The 16,139-nt window shown below is 37.8% G+C and overlaps 1 protein-coding gene across 1 annotated transcript in view; it reads right to left on the bottom strand.

Moving 5' to 3' along the window:
• The window catches only part of DHX15 (DEAH-box helicase 15), a 57,852-nt gene extending 41,929 nt beyond the window's left edge, over positions 1-15,923 (bottom strand). The window contains exons 1-3 of the mRNA XM_045993477.1: positions 15,686-15,923; positions 8,513-8,948; positions 4,074-4,267 (exon numbers count right to left, since the gene is read on the bottom strand). Of these exons, the coding sequence (XP_045849433.1) occupies positions 4,074-4,267; positions 8,513-8,948; positions 15,686-15,756 (701 nt within the window). The 5' untranslated portion in view covers positions 15,757-15,923. The remainder of the gene's footprint in view (positions 1-4,073; positions 4,268-8,512; positions 8,949-15,685) is intronic.
• Positions 15,924-16,139: the final 216 nt, after the last annotated feature.

Here is a 16,139-nt window from a genome sequence, read left to right as displayed (position 1 = left end):
TTTTAAAAATGTTACTCAATGGGCGTCTGGGTAGCTAAGTCAGTTAAGTGTCTGCCTTCGGCTCAGGTCATGATCCTAGGGTCCTGGGCTGGAGCCCTCATCAGGCTCCCTGACCAGCGGAGTCTGCTTCTCTCTCTCCCTCTGCCCCTCCCCTGATCAATAAATAAAATCTTAAAAAAAAAAAAAAAAAAATGCTGTTCCATCTGCCAAGAAAGCTCTGCTCCCTGTACCCCAATCCCTACCCTGGCAAACCATTATTCAACTTAGGCTTTTATTCCATCTTCTCTTTTCCAGTCTAAATTGAATTTCCAAATCATGCCTTCGTACAAACCCCAGTATTCTCTTTCAGAAGCCTAATCACAATGTGAAATTGCACTTACTTTATGGGGACAAGAACCAGATCGACTTCTTAATACCTAGCTAGCACTGTCCAACACACAGAAGGCACTCAATTAACTAACTTTACGACTAACTAAACATTACTTATGTAAATCACCGGGTTCCCTCAATATCAAAATACCTCAGAATTCTGCAGCTTGGGGGAGAAGATACAAAAAGAAAATAACTAATTAGGTACAAAATTACCAACGTCAAATATTATGTCTCCCTGAAGGTTCAAGACTATCATACTGTTTTATTCCATAAAAAAATTATCAGCTCCCTCAAAATAAATGAGGAACAGATTTCCTAAAATTTGTCCCAACTCCAAAGTGCTTCTTAAAATCCCCTGCAATAGTATCATCTCTTCTTCCTTAAAGTGAATTAAGATATTTTTCACTGACCAGTCACAAACTTGGCAACATCTTCCACTGGCGAATGTGCTCTTCTTTAGCTATCTTACTTTTTTTTTTTAGATTTTTTTTTTTCATAATGTCCAAGCCAAAATGGCAAAAGGAACCTTAAGCATACTGTAAAAGGAATACTTCAGAAAAGTGATGGGAGCAGGCAAAAAAATCACAACAAATGAAGAAATTTAAAAATGATTTACAGCTGTGGCAGTTTGAAAACTAACTTGTCTACTGGGACTGGACAGACAGACTTTTAAGGCTGGTCTGATAGAGAGTGCACTAATTTATACTAGATCCAAGTCTCTGAAAACAGCACAATACTAGATCTAGAATCTAGAATTTATGGGTATGTGTCCCAAACACCAGAAAAAGTACCTTTGGGCCCTTAACATGAATAGAGATGATGTAAAGATACACTGATTTAACTAAAGTACTCTCAGACAAATTTAATTTAGTAAAAAAGTTATTTGTTAACTGTCAACAATGAAATCAAAGAGTATGGTTGAATTCTGAGTCCCTCAGGCAGAATTTTCAGAAGTTAGTCCTCTTTACCATTCTTAGTGAAAATTAAAAGCCTTTTTTGGGGCAGAATAATGGATTCCTAGGCATTTTTATAACCACACCTAACCCCTGAACAACACAGGTATGAACAACACAGATCTACTCATACAGATTTTTTTTTCAATAAATATAGTACAGGACTATAAATTATTTTCTTATGATTTTTCCCTTACCTTACTGTAAGAATATGGTAGATAATACACAAATAACATACAAAATATGTGTTAACTGTTTGTTATTGGTGAAGTGAGCTATTAGTAGGTAATTTGTGTCTAACTTGACTAAGTTAGACACAGATTTCTGCAGGGGGTGGGGAGCTGTTGCTCTAACCCCCTATGTGGCTCAAAGGTCAACTGTGTATAAGAATAGCTAAAGGAGGAGACCGGTGGCTGTCTTAGGTATTCACTCTTTCTATCCAATTAACTATATAACTGATCCTCCTTAAGTTAAGGTTCTAGCTGTTTTTAACATCTGGGGTTCTCAAGACATGAGATGATAAAGGACTATACCAAATACATCTACAGATTCATACAACACTCCATTTGAAGTATTCCTACTATCAAAACTATCATACATTCCATACAATTAAATAGGATTTAATTTTAGTATCACTTAAAGACAGTATTAGGTAAGCTTCTAGCTCTTCAGATTCTAGAAGATATCCCAGTAAGCTAGCCTTGTCCAGAATTAAGTAGGCTTTTTTGTTTAAAGTTTAGTTATAGCCTCTGGGAACCATTTCACATAAGAAAACATCACAATGCCAAAAATAAGTTCATTTTGATCTATCGAATCTATTTATATGTTACTTGTCATTTCCTATTAACTGAACCAAAATCTTTCACAAGCATACATTTTCCGAAAGCCTACCACTTCCTAACACTAACACACACAGACACACAGACACACACTCTCTGACCCAGTATTACATGTGACTTTCCTCGCCCAATTCCAAATTCCATTTTCCCTGCTCAAATGTGGCTTGCCAAGAAATATTCAATACTTAGTGAATCAAATGTCAAAATAATTATTTATCATAAAAGTGAGTAAAATCTGCCCTTTATTGTCCTCAAGTCCTTGACATTATCTGCATATTAAATTAGTATGAAATCTTAAGTTATGATTTTCTATAACTCCTTCATCGGTTATATCATAATTACAAGTGAACAATAATGAGATTATCACTAAACTAAAAAGATGTACTCAGGGGCACCTGCGTGGCTCAGTCGTTAAGCACCTGCCTTCGGCTCAGGTCATGATCCCAGGGTGCCGGCATTGGGCCCTGCATCAGGCTCCCTGCTCAGCAGGAAGCCTGCTTCTTCCTCTCCCACTCCCTCTGCTTGTGTTCCCTCTCTCACTGTCTCTCATTCTGTCAAACAAATAAAATCTTAAAAAAAAAATTTTTTTAAAAAGACATACTCAATGAAACTCAAGATATAAACCAAAAACATGCCTTAAAGTCAAAGACAAGCTGATTTAAATAAACTGTCCAGTTGCTATTAAAAACAACAGTGATACTTTAACCTGAAGTTCTAATAATACTTATCAAAGAAACTAGAAAAAACTGACATGCAACTTGAAGAATGATTGAATGTTTAAAGGAAATTTTTAAAGTTATAAATATCATAGCTATATAAGAAACCATCTTTGACCTACGTACACTGAAATATTTAGAGATGAAAGTATATAATGTCTAACATTTGCTTGAAATTATATGGGACAGGGAAAAGTTGGGATTTGGATGAAACAGGATAGGCCATGCTTGAAGATGCAGGATAAACAGGTGGGAGTTCATTATACTATCGTACTTCTGCATTCATTTGAAAATTTCTGTAATACATTATTTCCGCCATAAGACTATATATTTCTGCCACCAATGACTCATTTCACTGCCCATGTAACATTTTGTTCCAAAATTGTCTTTTAAAAAACCTCAGGGAGAATACATCGTGACAAAGAAATCATTTTTAAAAAATGATTTAAATGTCACATATATACAGACTAAATGGAAGCAACAAAAGGGGAAGATTTTCAAAAGAAGTACCATCAGGCAACATATCTCACAACTTATGCAGAATACAGTATAAGATGAAAAAAATGAGGACAGTTAAAGAAAATATTAGAAAGAAGCTCAACATGGCAGTCAATTGTGCACTACAGCTATAAATGAAAAGGTAAAGGACTTTGAGGAGACTCCAAGAGTATATTACACAACAAAAGATTCCTCCTTTTAGCTCATAACATATGTACAGTAATAGCAGTATAATTAACATTAAAAGCCCCAAATAATTTCTGTCCCATCCCACACATCATTCTTTCTAGAAATAACTATCTTTCACTAAGATGTATCACTTTTCTATCACATTTAAATGGTATAACATTTCACCTAAGATATATCACCGAATAACTAAAATCTGACCTTTGAAGCTTACTGTCTACTGAACAGCTATATAAATATATTGCTAGTAAGAAAGAAATCTTCCTTTGATCAAAGAAAATTTTGAACAAAATCAAATTTTGTTCAAAGAAAAATTTCTTTGAACAGCTATATATATTGCCGGTAAAAAAGAATCTATCTTAAAAAGTCACTTAGTAAGTCTAAGAAGGTCTTCTCTGGACTATTCTAAATTTGGATAATTTTGAGACTCCCCTAGCAAAGCCCTCTATCTAGTGGCACAAAACTAAAAGTAGAGAAACAAAGTATGCATTTTTAAAGATAGTACTTACTTAAGAATGGTTTTTGCACTGCTGCAGTCTTCAAATCGGATGGAGTAACCAACTTCCTGGCCCAACATTACATCCATTTCATCAGCAACTCTCTGGGCGACACTCATTGCAGCAACTCTCCTGGGTTGGGTACAAGCAACTCCTCTCTTGGGTCCTGGTAATGATCGCATGTACTCCACACACCACTGTGGAATCTATCAAATAATTTCAAATTTAAATTAATTCTACTCTGCCTGCACATCAGGCATATTCAATATGTACTTTATTGTATTCCAATAATTTAAAGCAAAAATCAATTAGGCACACTATAAAGTATCAGGACTCTAACTTATAGCATGAGCCCTCCAAGCCAAGAAGGGGTCATACACTGATGACATAATTTACTCCAGAGCAGGCTAGGTCCACTGAAGCTGTGCTAAATACGCTCTACAGCATCAACTGTTCCATCATTAAACATTTCTCTATATATTGGAAAAAACCCAACTTGTAAAAAATTCTACTTTATAACAAATTTGAGTTTCCACAAATTTTCTCAGAAATTATTAAATTCTTATACAATCTGGATTACAAAGTGCAGGTGAAAATAGAAATCACAACCCTTGCGGTTATAAAGCTATGTCTTTTAAGTCAATTCAAATTTGGTTTGTAAAACAGCAGAATCTAACCCCTATTCTTCTGCATTTGGGAGAAGTATGCACAATAGAACGCCTTAGGTGCCATCTTAAAAGTCAAGTTCAGTAAATGTCAATCCCAAACTCGATGGCACCTACAAAACCAAGAAAAAACACCAACAAGCACAAGTTGGTTGGCTGCCATGACGAGAGCGCATTTCTCCCTTGTTCCATTATCAACAGAAGCTAAGAGAACCTCTAATTTCATGGCTCTTCACTCACTTACCTGGGTAAGGACCATGGGAAAAATCTAAGTAATCACTATATTAAATGGGAATCCACTGATTGAAGTCATGATAGGCCTCCATCAAAGCATCCAAAAGCTTGTCAAACTCAAATGCCACAGAAAATGCAGGTGGGGGCGGTTTTGGTAAAGGATTACAAAGGCACCTGAAGAATATTGGTTGTCGTACCATTGCCACATTTTAGTTAGGTTACTTCTGCAATTTGGGGATTACTGCTTTCACTTACAAATATCTAAAAGGGGAGATGGGTGACTATATCACTTCTCTAAGAACTTAACAATGCGTATCTTTAAAGGACTTAAAATGAACAGAAATAAATACTACCCTAAAAGAGAAGGGTCTCTCTAGGTCTATAAACCCACAAACCAAAGTTAAGTGGTTTTCCAGCTAAGTTTTATATATTTATCTTCATTTCAGCAAGCCTTTAGCAAAGACAAAATGCACTTTATAAGACCAAACAAAATGAAATTCAAACAAACATTTACCATTCAGTTAAAGCTATTTAAAACCATTTGGAATTCTCAAGGAAAGAATGTTCAAGCTTTTTAAATTCACTTCAGTGAAATGAATAACTGGCTTCCACTTTAAAATCAAGATACAAACATTATTGGCCAATTCAGCAGTTTTTGAACTCTGATCTCAGGACTTCTTTTTACTCTTAAAATAATCAAGGATGCCAAATAACTAACAGACTTTACTATATGAGGAAATTAAAACTGAAAAACTTTTAGAGTATTTATCAATTCCTAACAATAAAAACCCATCCTATGCTAACAAAAACATTTTCTATGAAAAATAATTACATCTTCCAAACAAAAAAAGAGAAGAAAGAAAAAATTAGCAGAAAGAATACATTGTTTTGCATTTTTGCATATCTCTAATGTCTGGCTTAATAGAAGACTGTTGGATTCTCTTATCGGTTTCAATTTTGAATATACTGCACTATTTTTGTTTTGTTGGAAGTATATAAAGAAAATCCCAGGACCCCTGAGTTTCAGGAACCTTCCAGGTTTCCCAGACAATATTTGGAAAACAGCACAGGCAATGCCTCTATTGACATTTCAAGAACATTATCCTGATTGTTCTTATTTACTCTCCTGACTTCTAATATTATCTGTAATACACTAACAATCCTAACTATGTTTCCCATCCTAACCTAGTGGTCATTTCCACTTGAGGAATAAATATTTTACTGGTATCCCAAATTCAACAAGTTCAAAACCAAAACTATTTCACACCTTCCTCCTATACTTATTAATCCCTCCTATGTCCCATCAGTAATATTAACATTCTAACTCCAATCTACTCTTTATTCTTCATTCTACTACCTTATAAGGAGTCAATTTTTTGTTCTGACTTCCTACATAGTCTGCTGTCAACATTCTCACTAGACAGGACATTTTTTGTAAAAATCCCTACTGAAAAGCTCTGATGGCTCCCCGATCTATGGCATGATACACTGAGGCTCAGCCTGCTGTTCCAGCCTCACCTGCCCCATCTCCCTCTTTATACACACCCTATATACTGTCCAGAACATACAAAGCTTTCTCTTCTCTGAACTTGTACCTCCGTTCACCCTGAACTGGCTTTAGTTTCTTACACATGGATAATAGTATGAACACACCAAGCTGCAATGTAAAATGACTTTTACTGTGAGTCGCAGTCAAAAGTTAGAGTCAATACTTTAGATTTTGTTTGGAGGGTGTCATTTTCTGACAGGCATAAAAAGATAACCAAAATGGCTTGCTCTTAATGGTTTTGAGTAAAAAACTTAAATAGGAGCATGCCAAAAAAACACCTGGGTGAAATTCACTAAGCGGTTCAGCTTCCCTCTGAACTACCCAAATGGCCTGTGATTTTAAGTACACAAAACAAACAAAAAACACTACAAATATTCATCCAAATAATCACAAACCTCTCATTTTGAAATCACCTGACCTTCCACATTAACTGCTACTACAGAAACTCATCTCTGAAACAAAGTTAACCACGTAAGACCATAGAATAACAAAATGAAATAAATATAACTTTGGCTATAAAACAAAGAGACAAACCTTTAAATACTGAACCCACCTAAATCTACTATTGTAACCACAGGCAACTCACTAAACCTCTGAGATTCTTATGAATCTCAGGCTCATTTTGCTCATCTGGAAAATGGTGATTAACAACTTCCTTATAGTGTTCTTGAAACAAATACAAAGGATACAGTGCCTAGCTTTATCCAATTCCTAATTAAATAAATCAGTACTATGCAAAGCAGATAAATCAGCTGAAATAATTCTTTAAAATACTAATCTTCAAAATAAGTTGTATCTTTTCACACATTTAAATTTCCATGATAAAAATAAACCTATCAGTTTCAGTTCCTAACATCAACACTAAGTTTTCTTTTACTTATAAAGAAAAACCATTATTTACTAAGACTCAGTCTTTAAAAGCCTTCTATTCTGATTGCCACTGTAGCCTTCAAAATGTCTCCATGATATATCCAAATTGATAGCTTTGTGGCATATGAAACTTAAAAAAAAAAAAAAACACACAACAACAACAATGGTAACTTGTACATGCAGTATGCTTAATTATTATAAACATGTATCACAGGTAAATAAACATGGAAAACAAGCCAGGAATATAGTAATACTGATTTCTACATAGTAAGAGGACTTAGTAAATTCATTTCAACACTTCTGGATTTTCCAGATTTTCTACAATGGCCAGGGATTACTACTTCTGTAATCTCCTTGAACTTTTTAACTGGTGGTTAGGCTCAAGCATACAAAAATATGGTTAACACCTCATTCATAGCAGGAAATGCAAATTAAAAATTACACTGAAATACCATTTTCACCAATCAGATTTGTAAAAATTCAAATTCCATAGTATAATCTTTTGGATCTACCTACTCATGAAAAACAACCATTAGAAGCAGCCTAGAGGTCTATAACATGGACCCAGTAAACCACAGCTCAACCATTTTTAAAAATATCCTAGATATATTACTAACAAGACACTAGTGCTTACTGCTATGTATCTGGGGGTAGTGTGTAACTAGATCTATGTGGAGATCATAGGGAAAATAGACTTTATTTAGCTCTTCCATTTTTTTAAAAAAAGGATAATATTCACCCGATTCAAGACAATTACAAAACAAAACAAAGAAACAAACAAGATTAACAAAAACAAAACTGCCTCAATGGTACAAACCTCTACACTCAAGCAATGGAAACCAAAACTTGTACCTCCAAATTTGTACCACCCAAGAGTCAAAGTGGTCAGAAAGTATCGTTCTGCCATACTTAACATTAACAGAACAGCACTGCTATTTTCCTCTAGACTCAGGAAAACAGACACTCCCTACAAGATTCCCACTGTGTGTCATTAAAAAGTGCTAAACATCAAAGTAGCTATTCTTCGGGATGTTCTAGTAGACAATGTAAAGGACTACTAGGATCAAATAAGCAACATTTAGTAAACGTGAACATTAATATAGTATATACCATGGTATACAATAATAACTCACCTGTGTTGTTTTACCAGACCCAGTCTCACCAACCAGTACAAAGGACTGATGTCTAACCAGAATATCTGTAAACCTATCTTTGTATTCCCAAACAGGGAGCTGAAGCCGTTTCTTTAGAATATCATAGTAACGAGGAGTATGGGGTAGGTTGGTAAAAGGATTAATGCACTGTGGAAGTGATGTGTGTCCTGCATGTCCGGTGTGTGTTGAATGAGCAGAATGTGTCGAATGTGTTGAATGTGCAGAGTGGGTTGAGTGAGCTGAATGGGAAGCTTTTAAAGGTGGTAATCCAGCACTGATAAGCATAGCATTAGTCGAAGCTCGCAATTCCTTCTCCTTTTCTTTCTCCCTTTCCCGCTCTCTATCTCCTCTATCACGTTCTCGGTCTCGATCTTTAGACCGATCTTCACGATCCCGGTCACGATCTCGATCCTTCCTAAAAATAAAAATTTAGAATTCAGATTCTGAATTTTACGCAAAATGTTCTTGGCAGTGTTACAGTCACAACAGAAATATGCAACAACCAATAAACCAATGTAAAACTCAGTAACGAAAAAGACCTTATGGACATTGGAGAGGGTAGGGCTATGGTGAGTGCTGTGAAGTGTGTAAGCCTGATGATTCGGACCTGTATCCCTAGGGCAAATAATACTTTATATGTTTATAAAAATAATTTTTAAAAAATAATGAAAAAGACCTTATAATCAAGAATTCTCCATGCCTCATCCATAAACATCTTTCCCTCTTTGATGAGACCTCAAGTTCTCTTAAGGGACAGTCTCTTTTCACACCTTTAACCACCAGCTGAGATAACACAAGTCTGAGAAATCAGACTTGGATTAAAATCCCTTCCTACTTAGCAGAAGTTAAAGAATGAGGGCAAGGTGGGGAAAAGGTAGGAATAAATAAAGCAAAAAGGATGGCATCACAGTTTTCCCCAGATTCTCCTTCAAGTTACATGAAAAGGTTATGTTCAAATTCAAAACAACTTCTGGACACAAAGACAATTCTAGTTCCCTAATGGTAATACAAATATGAGTTAGAAGACTGTAGGTGAGTTTGCTTTCAAATTATACTTCAGAGCACTTTCCCAGTTTTATTTAATAAGCATGTATTTGTCCTACAGAAAAACTAAAATTAAAACACTCTCATTCTTTTGTCTTCATTTGCACAACATCCTTAACAGCAACTGCAAAGCTTTGTAAACCTATGTATACTTTGGACATTCGTCAAGTGAAATACAACCATTAAAAACAAGCTTCACTGAACAAAAGTAAGTTGTTTTAAAATGTTAAAATTTTGCAGATGGCCACTATATTAATTCTAGGTCAACTTTAAGTACTCAATGCTAGTATCTACTTCCAGTTACCACACGATTCCTAATAAAATAATAATTTTTAAATAATCTCTGCTTATTTATTCTACTAATCCAGTTTACTTCAAATCAAATCCTACAGCAAACTTGCCACAAAGTATCTGGACCCAGACCTGAAATAGTGAGGCAAAAAAGAGCTGTAAAGACAAGCCACTTAACACGTCATTACTCCTTATCCGTAAGCCACAGAAGACGTTCAAATTTTCCAAGCACCAATTATCAGTAGCCGAGTAGGGAAAACCATTCATTCTCTATAAAAGCACATCAGCAGAACAACAGAAAACCCTAGATAAAATACAGCTAAAATTCTAGAGCCAGCAGGAATTAGGCTGGTTCCCTAATTACAGAAATAGTAAGCAAACCAACTGTATTTTATTTTGTCCCTCCTAAAATATAATTGTATTCCAGAGGAATTTAAAGAAAAGCTTTATTATGTATATAAACACATACACACACACCTTTCACATATATACTTTCATAGAGCCATATATACATACTTTTCATATAAATATAAAATACATATATAAAAAGTGATCCTTTCTCCCATCCCTCTGTTCACCTTTTATCAAGCCATGATAGAAGCCTTTCATCCCATCTCACACAAAGAGAAAGGAAGTCAAAGGGGGCAAAAATAAAAACCCAAAGGATAACCTAATAAACATATAAAATCAAGTCTCAGAACTCACAACTTCCTGGACTATCACTGAAATATGCCATCAACCATCCTTCCTTTGTTTCTCTCATTCTGCCTCTGGTCTAAAGTATCATTAATTATTTATATTGCCCCAAATGTGAACGACAAAAGTTTCTAACAGGATACACAGAAATGTGCCCAGCAAAGTGAGCAGCACTGTAGCTGTGAATGGTTCAAACACCATGTATATTAAAGGTCACAGAACATAAAAGAACCTTGAAAAAAAACATCTGGCCTAATGCAAAGGATTCATGTTTCTAGTACTCTAGGAGTGAGGTGGGACAGAAGACATTATATGACCACCAAGAAACGATATGACAAAAATATAAGTTTAATGAACTTCTACACTCCTAGCACCAGGCACTTAATATATGAACCTAAGCTTTCCAGAGTTATAAAATACAGGGAATGGAGAGTGATCAACAAAGTAAATCATAATACAGTGCTTTGTTACAGTATCTATACAGATACTTTTTATAAGGGCCTCCTTCACCAGAAACTTCATTACCAAAAATGACAGCAAAGGGAGCATAAAATACATTCTAAGGACACAAAGATTTAACTGTTGACTGAGAAACAGGGGCAAAAAAAATAAAAAAGGAGCACTGAGATCAGAGCTGTACAACCGCTGGCAAGATGTAAGCCTCAACTTACTATCTGCAAAGAGATAAGTATTAATAAAATAGCCCGAGATTAAAATAAGAAAGCAAGAGGAAGGATGCAGAAACCAAATCCAATCATCTTGCCTATCACTCAAACTATCTACTTTCAATGCAGGAGGATAAAAAAATCAAAAAATAGCTAGGGAGGGCTCTCTCAAATCCAATACTTCACAAATAATGAATAGACTACCATGTGTATGTTTTCTTTTCCTTTTTTTTTTTTTTAGGTTATTTACGAGAGAGAGAGAGAGAGAGAGAGACAAGACAGAGGAACAAGCACTCTGGCTGAGCACAGAGCACAACTCAGGACTGGATCCCACAACCCCTGACATCATCACCTGAGCCGAAATCGAGTCAGGGCCTAACCCACTGAACCACCTAGGCAACCCGCCTGTTTTCTTTTTTTTAAACAGGCACTTTCATTATACAGGAGTTTTACTATTAAAAAGATTTACTCATTGAGATATGATGCTTAAAAACTGACTAAAAAACAGTACTTTATTGATCACACAGCCACAATCCTGGCAGGTAGACACAGTTATGACACAGTTTTTAAGCCCGTTTCTTAACTATCTCAGCTCAATCTTGGCTCAGCACTGAAGCTAACTATATGACCACAGTTATTTCTTTCCTCATCTATAAAATATGGCTGTTCACAGATCTTGTGCAGTATTTCAAGAATTAAGTCAGTACATGTAACGTGCTTAAAGTTGTGCCTGGGACAGTGTAAATGCTGATAAATATTGCATATCACTGAAGGGTTTTTTTTTGTAATTTAATTACAATGCCATATTAAAATTCTACATGGAATAACAGGCACTACAGTACTGCTAATGAAGATGTAAAAACTGGTTATTTTTTTAATTTATTATTTTTTAAAAAAAGACTTTATTTATTTTTTTTGTCAGAGACAGAGAGCACAAGAAAGGGAAGCAGCAGGCAGAGGGAGAAGTAGGCTCCCGGCTGTGCAAGGAGCCCGACAGGACTCCATCCCATCCATGACTCTGGGAGCATGACCTGAGCTGAAGGCAGCTGCTTAACCGACTGAGCCACCCAGGCATCCCAAAATCGGAATATTTTAAATACACATTGCTTTTTCTCTGGCAATTTCACTCCTGAAACTTTCCTGAAGGATATAAGTGTGCAAATATGTATACATAAGGATATCCTCCACCCCTTTCACTTGTAAAACAATAAAGACTGGGAAACTACCTAAACACCAAAGAGGAGAAAACTGGGTAGATAAGTTACAACACCCCTTTATGAGTGGAATGTTATATAGCAAATGAAAAAGATAATGTACACCTATTCTAATTTGATACATTTCTTAATAATTAAAAATCAAAGCACAAAACAACCCATATCGAAACATTTCATCTATATTAAATATTGCAGTTTGTATTTGTGAATAAACATGCAAAGACTAAAAACAATGTTCATTGAGTGGTTAAAGATAAGAATGAAGATTTCAGGGAAATTTTTGCTTTTCTTTATCTCTTTGTGTATGAACATTTCTTGTATTCCCTGGGGCAATTACTTAACCTCACCTGTATCACAGGGCTGTAATGAAAAAGTGGTTATATACACACAGCACGCAGAATAGTTTTGGGAGCACAGTATGTACTCTACATATACTATATTTGTTTCACTTTTCCACAATTAAGGAAAAAAGCGCTTATTAGGAAGTACTCTCCAAAACAAACATAAAAATGGAAAGTGTCCTTACGTTCCATACGTCAGTTGTCTTTTTCTTAGTAATTTTATAAAGCAAATTTTGTGGGATGATGAAAAAGTAGTAATGTCAGTATGTAACAGAAACTTTCAACTTCTCTACCTGACCTCCAAACAAAAATACAGCAAGAATAAGTAATGCCATATAGTTTGGGACTTGAATCTAAATGAAATCTCCCACCAAACTACTTTCCTTTTCAGTACTGGGAAATGGACCAGCCATGCTCAGCAGTGAAGTTCATAGGACTGGCAAGCTTTTCTCCCTCAGATAAAACCACCTGTTAATCACAAAAAACCAAACACTCCTCCTACTTCAAGACTGCATGGCAGGTAGGGAGAGGATGGTTGGGTTATGGGCATTGGGGAAGGTATGTGCTATGGTGAGTGCTGTGAAGTGTGTAAACCTGGTGATTCACAGACCTGTATCCCTTGACCTAATAACACATTATATGTTAATTAAAAAAAAAAAAAGACTGCATGGCAGTCAACAAAAGTGACTTTCAAAATTATCAAACTGGTGGTAGGGGGAGGGGAGAACCCAAGTACTATTAACAAATGTAACCCATTGCTAAAGAATTAGTTGTATGAGAAATGATACAGAAATGTTTATACAAATTTCTCTCCAGAATTATCTCAGAACTTGGACTTTACTTCAAAGATGAACTCTCCTTTACCAACAGGCAGATATGATATAATATCCAAGAGAATCATAAGGTCACCATCCTATACCTAAAAAAAAAATCCTCATTTTTATTAAGGCTGTTTTGCAAGAAAAAGGGAGCAATACATACACACACACACTGATCCCAAACACACAAATATGAATCCACGCACACACAGACACACACGAATAAATGAATTCACTGCATCCCAGTGTCTTTTGTTCCAATTTGAACTCTTGTGAGAGACATCAGTTTCATCTTAGCCAGGTGACATGACTATTTATTTTTACTCCCAGGAACCAAGAACCAAGTGTTCCCTACTTTACCAACCCATTACAAATGTCATTAAAATAGTCTGCACTGACTTAACTACAGCCATATTCTATGCTGTAATGGAAAAAAGCAAGAGGCTAAAAGTGAGAATGAAAAGATCAAGGTTCTAGATCGAGCTGTACACTGTGTAAGGATGCACAAGCCACCTTAACAACTCTGCATCTCCATTTGTCATTGAGTGGATGATGATTATACTCTCCAAAGTAACTTCCAGCTCTAAAGGAGTCTTTAACCAAAAACGCTGAAGTTATGCTGGGGGGTGGGGAGGAGAAGATCCTAAAGAGAGAAAACTAATAACCTAAAAAGAAAGAAAACTAATGTCTAACATTGCAAACTAAAAATTTTACAAGATTAAAATGTGATATACTTTTGCTTTCCACATTCAATACATAGAAAGGTATTAAAAAGTACACCCTTCCCCAGGCTTACACTCCAGAGACACACAGACACTCAACATTCATACTGGAAACCAACAGAAATGAAAAACTTTGGGAGAACAAAAATTCACAGTACTTATATAGATAACGTGATACAGTGGTTCCTTACATTCTTTACACACACACAATTAAATTATGGAAAGTATTTGGATATGCACACTTCTGTTTTGTGACCTGAACTACCCAAATAATTCTCTTAACTTCAGGATGAAAACACACAATGGTCGAGAAATGATTTTGATGAAATTGATGGTAAATTCCTCTGCAACTTTCAGGAAACGCTACGGGAAAGCAATCTGAAACACCAAGAGTCTAAGTGTTTCAACTCCCTAACAATCTCCCCACCGGCGACATTTTCCTAAAATACTAAAGACATTTTTGAGAAGTGTCTGCATGTTTCCAAAGCTACCAATGAAGGAGTAGGGATATAAAACAAAAACTTCTTAAAGGGGGGAAAAATGCCTTCTAATTCCCATCCCACGACTACCCAATTACCACTGTTTCAGCCAAAGCAAGAAATAAAGGAGATGGCGGGAGCGTAGGCAGAGAGCGGAAGTTTGCCTAGTATCTACTTTGAAGTGTTTGAATGGACTGAGGCACAAGCTCTCCCGCCAAACTACAAACGCAGCGGCTCCGAACTACCAGCCCTCCAACCTATCAGGTATACTCCACGTTTTCCTTTCTCCCTGTAGGCCCTCTACTCTCCCTTCCCCGAGAACTCTCCTGCACGCCTCACTCAACTCCCGCCACCCCCATCTCAACCTACACAAGAATCCACGCGTTTTCCTCACTTTCTGCCCCCCGCCTTTCTCCTTGCGGGGCACCCAGCCGCCCCCCAAAGACCTCTCCGCGGTCGCTCTTCCGTAGAAGTACCTGCTGCCCTTGGAAGCGTATACTCCCGCCGCGCCCTCCCCCATCTTCTCCCCCGGCTCCAGACCTCACCCGGGAACCCAGACCACGAGGTGCGCGACTCCCTCCCGCTTGCTCCCCACGAAGTGACTCCGGCTCGGCTCCGGGAGGAGGTGCCCTCGCGGCCACGCAGGCCTCTCCACCCTCCCGATTGGGCCGGGCGGCGGCCGCGCCACACATCTCCCCGCGCCCTTGCCCAGCCGATCACCGGGAGTGGCGCCGCTCTCACCGACCCGCCGCTAGTGAGCCGAACCCAGAGGGAAACAAAGGGTCGAGCTCCAAGGCCCGTGGCTAAGCCGATCCTGGCCCGTTCTCCTCCGGGACCCCAACAAAGCCCGAGCCGCTGCCTCGCGCCCCCGGCCTGGCTTACCCATCGGTCCCCGCACGCTTCTTGCCGGAGGGGTAATCCTCCCCCAAGTCCAACCGGTGCCGCTTGGACATCTTCGGACTTTGCGAGCGGGCGGTTGTGAAGGAAGAAGGAAAAAAAAGAAGCTGGCGGCTGTATCCGTACAATCGAGGGCAGCTACTTAACTCTGGAGGACCCCCACCCCTCCCCGCTACAACAGCCTACACCGTGCGGCCGGAACCAGGAGCTAAAATGGCGGCGGCGCCGAGGGCTGGGCCTGCGCGCGCGCTTCCGCAGCGTGCTGTGCGTGCCGTGCGTGTATGCGTGCGTGGTGCGCGCGCACGCATCGGAGGCGGGAACTCCAGGCCTTTCCTGCTGCGGTCTCGGTGACCCGCCCAGCTTCTGCTTCTCCGACCTCTAACACCCTTCCGAGGCTTAGCTTGCAGTGTGGCTGTTCAGAGGGGTAATCCCCGATAGC

Source organism: Meles meles, chromosome 2, assembly GCF_922984935.1.
Source record: "Meles meles chromosome 2, mMelMel3.1 paternal haplotype, whole genome shotgun sequence".
Lineage (NCBI taxonomy): Eukaryota > Metazoa > Chordata > Mammalia > Carnivora > Mustelidae > Meles > Meles meles.
This window is presented reverse-complemented; position numbering and strand designations above follow the sequence as displayed.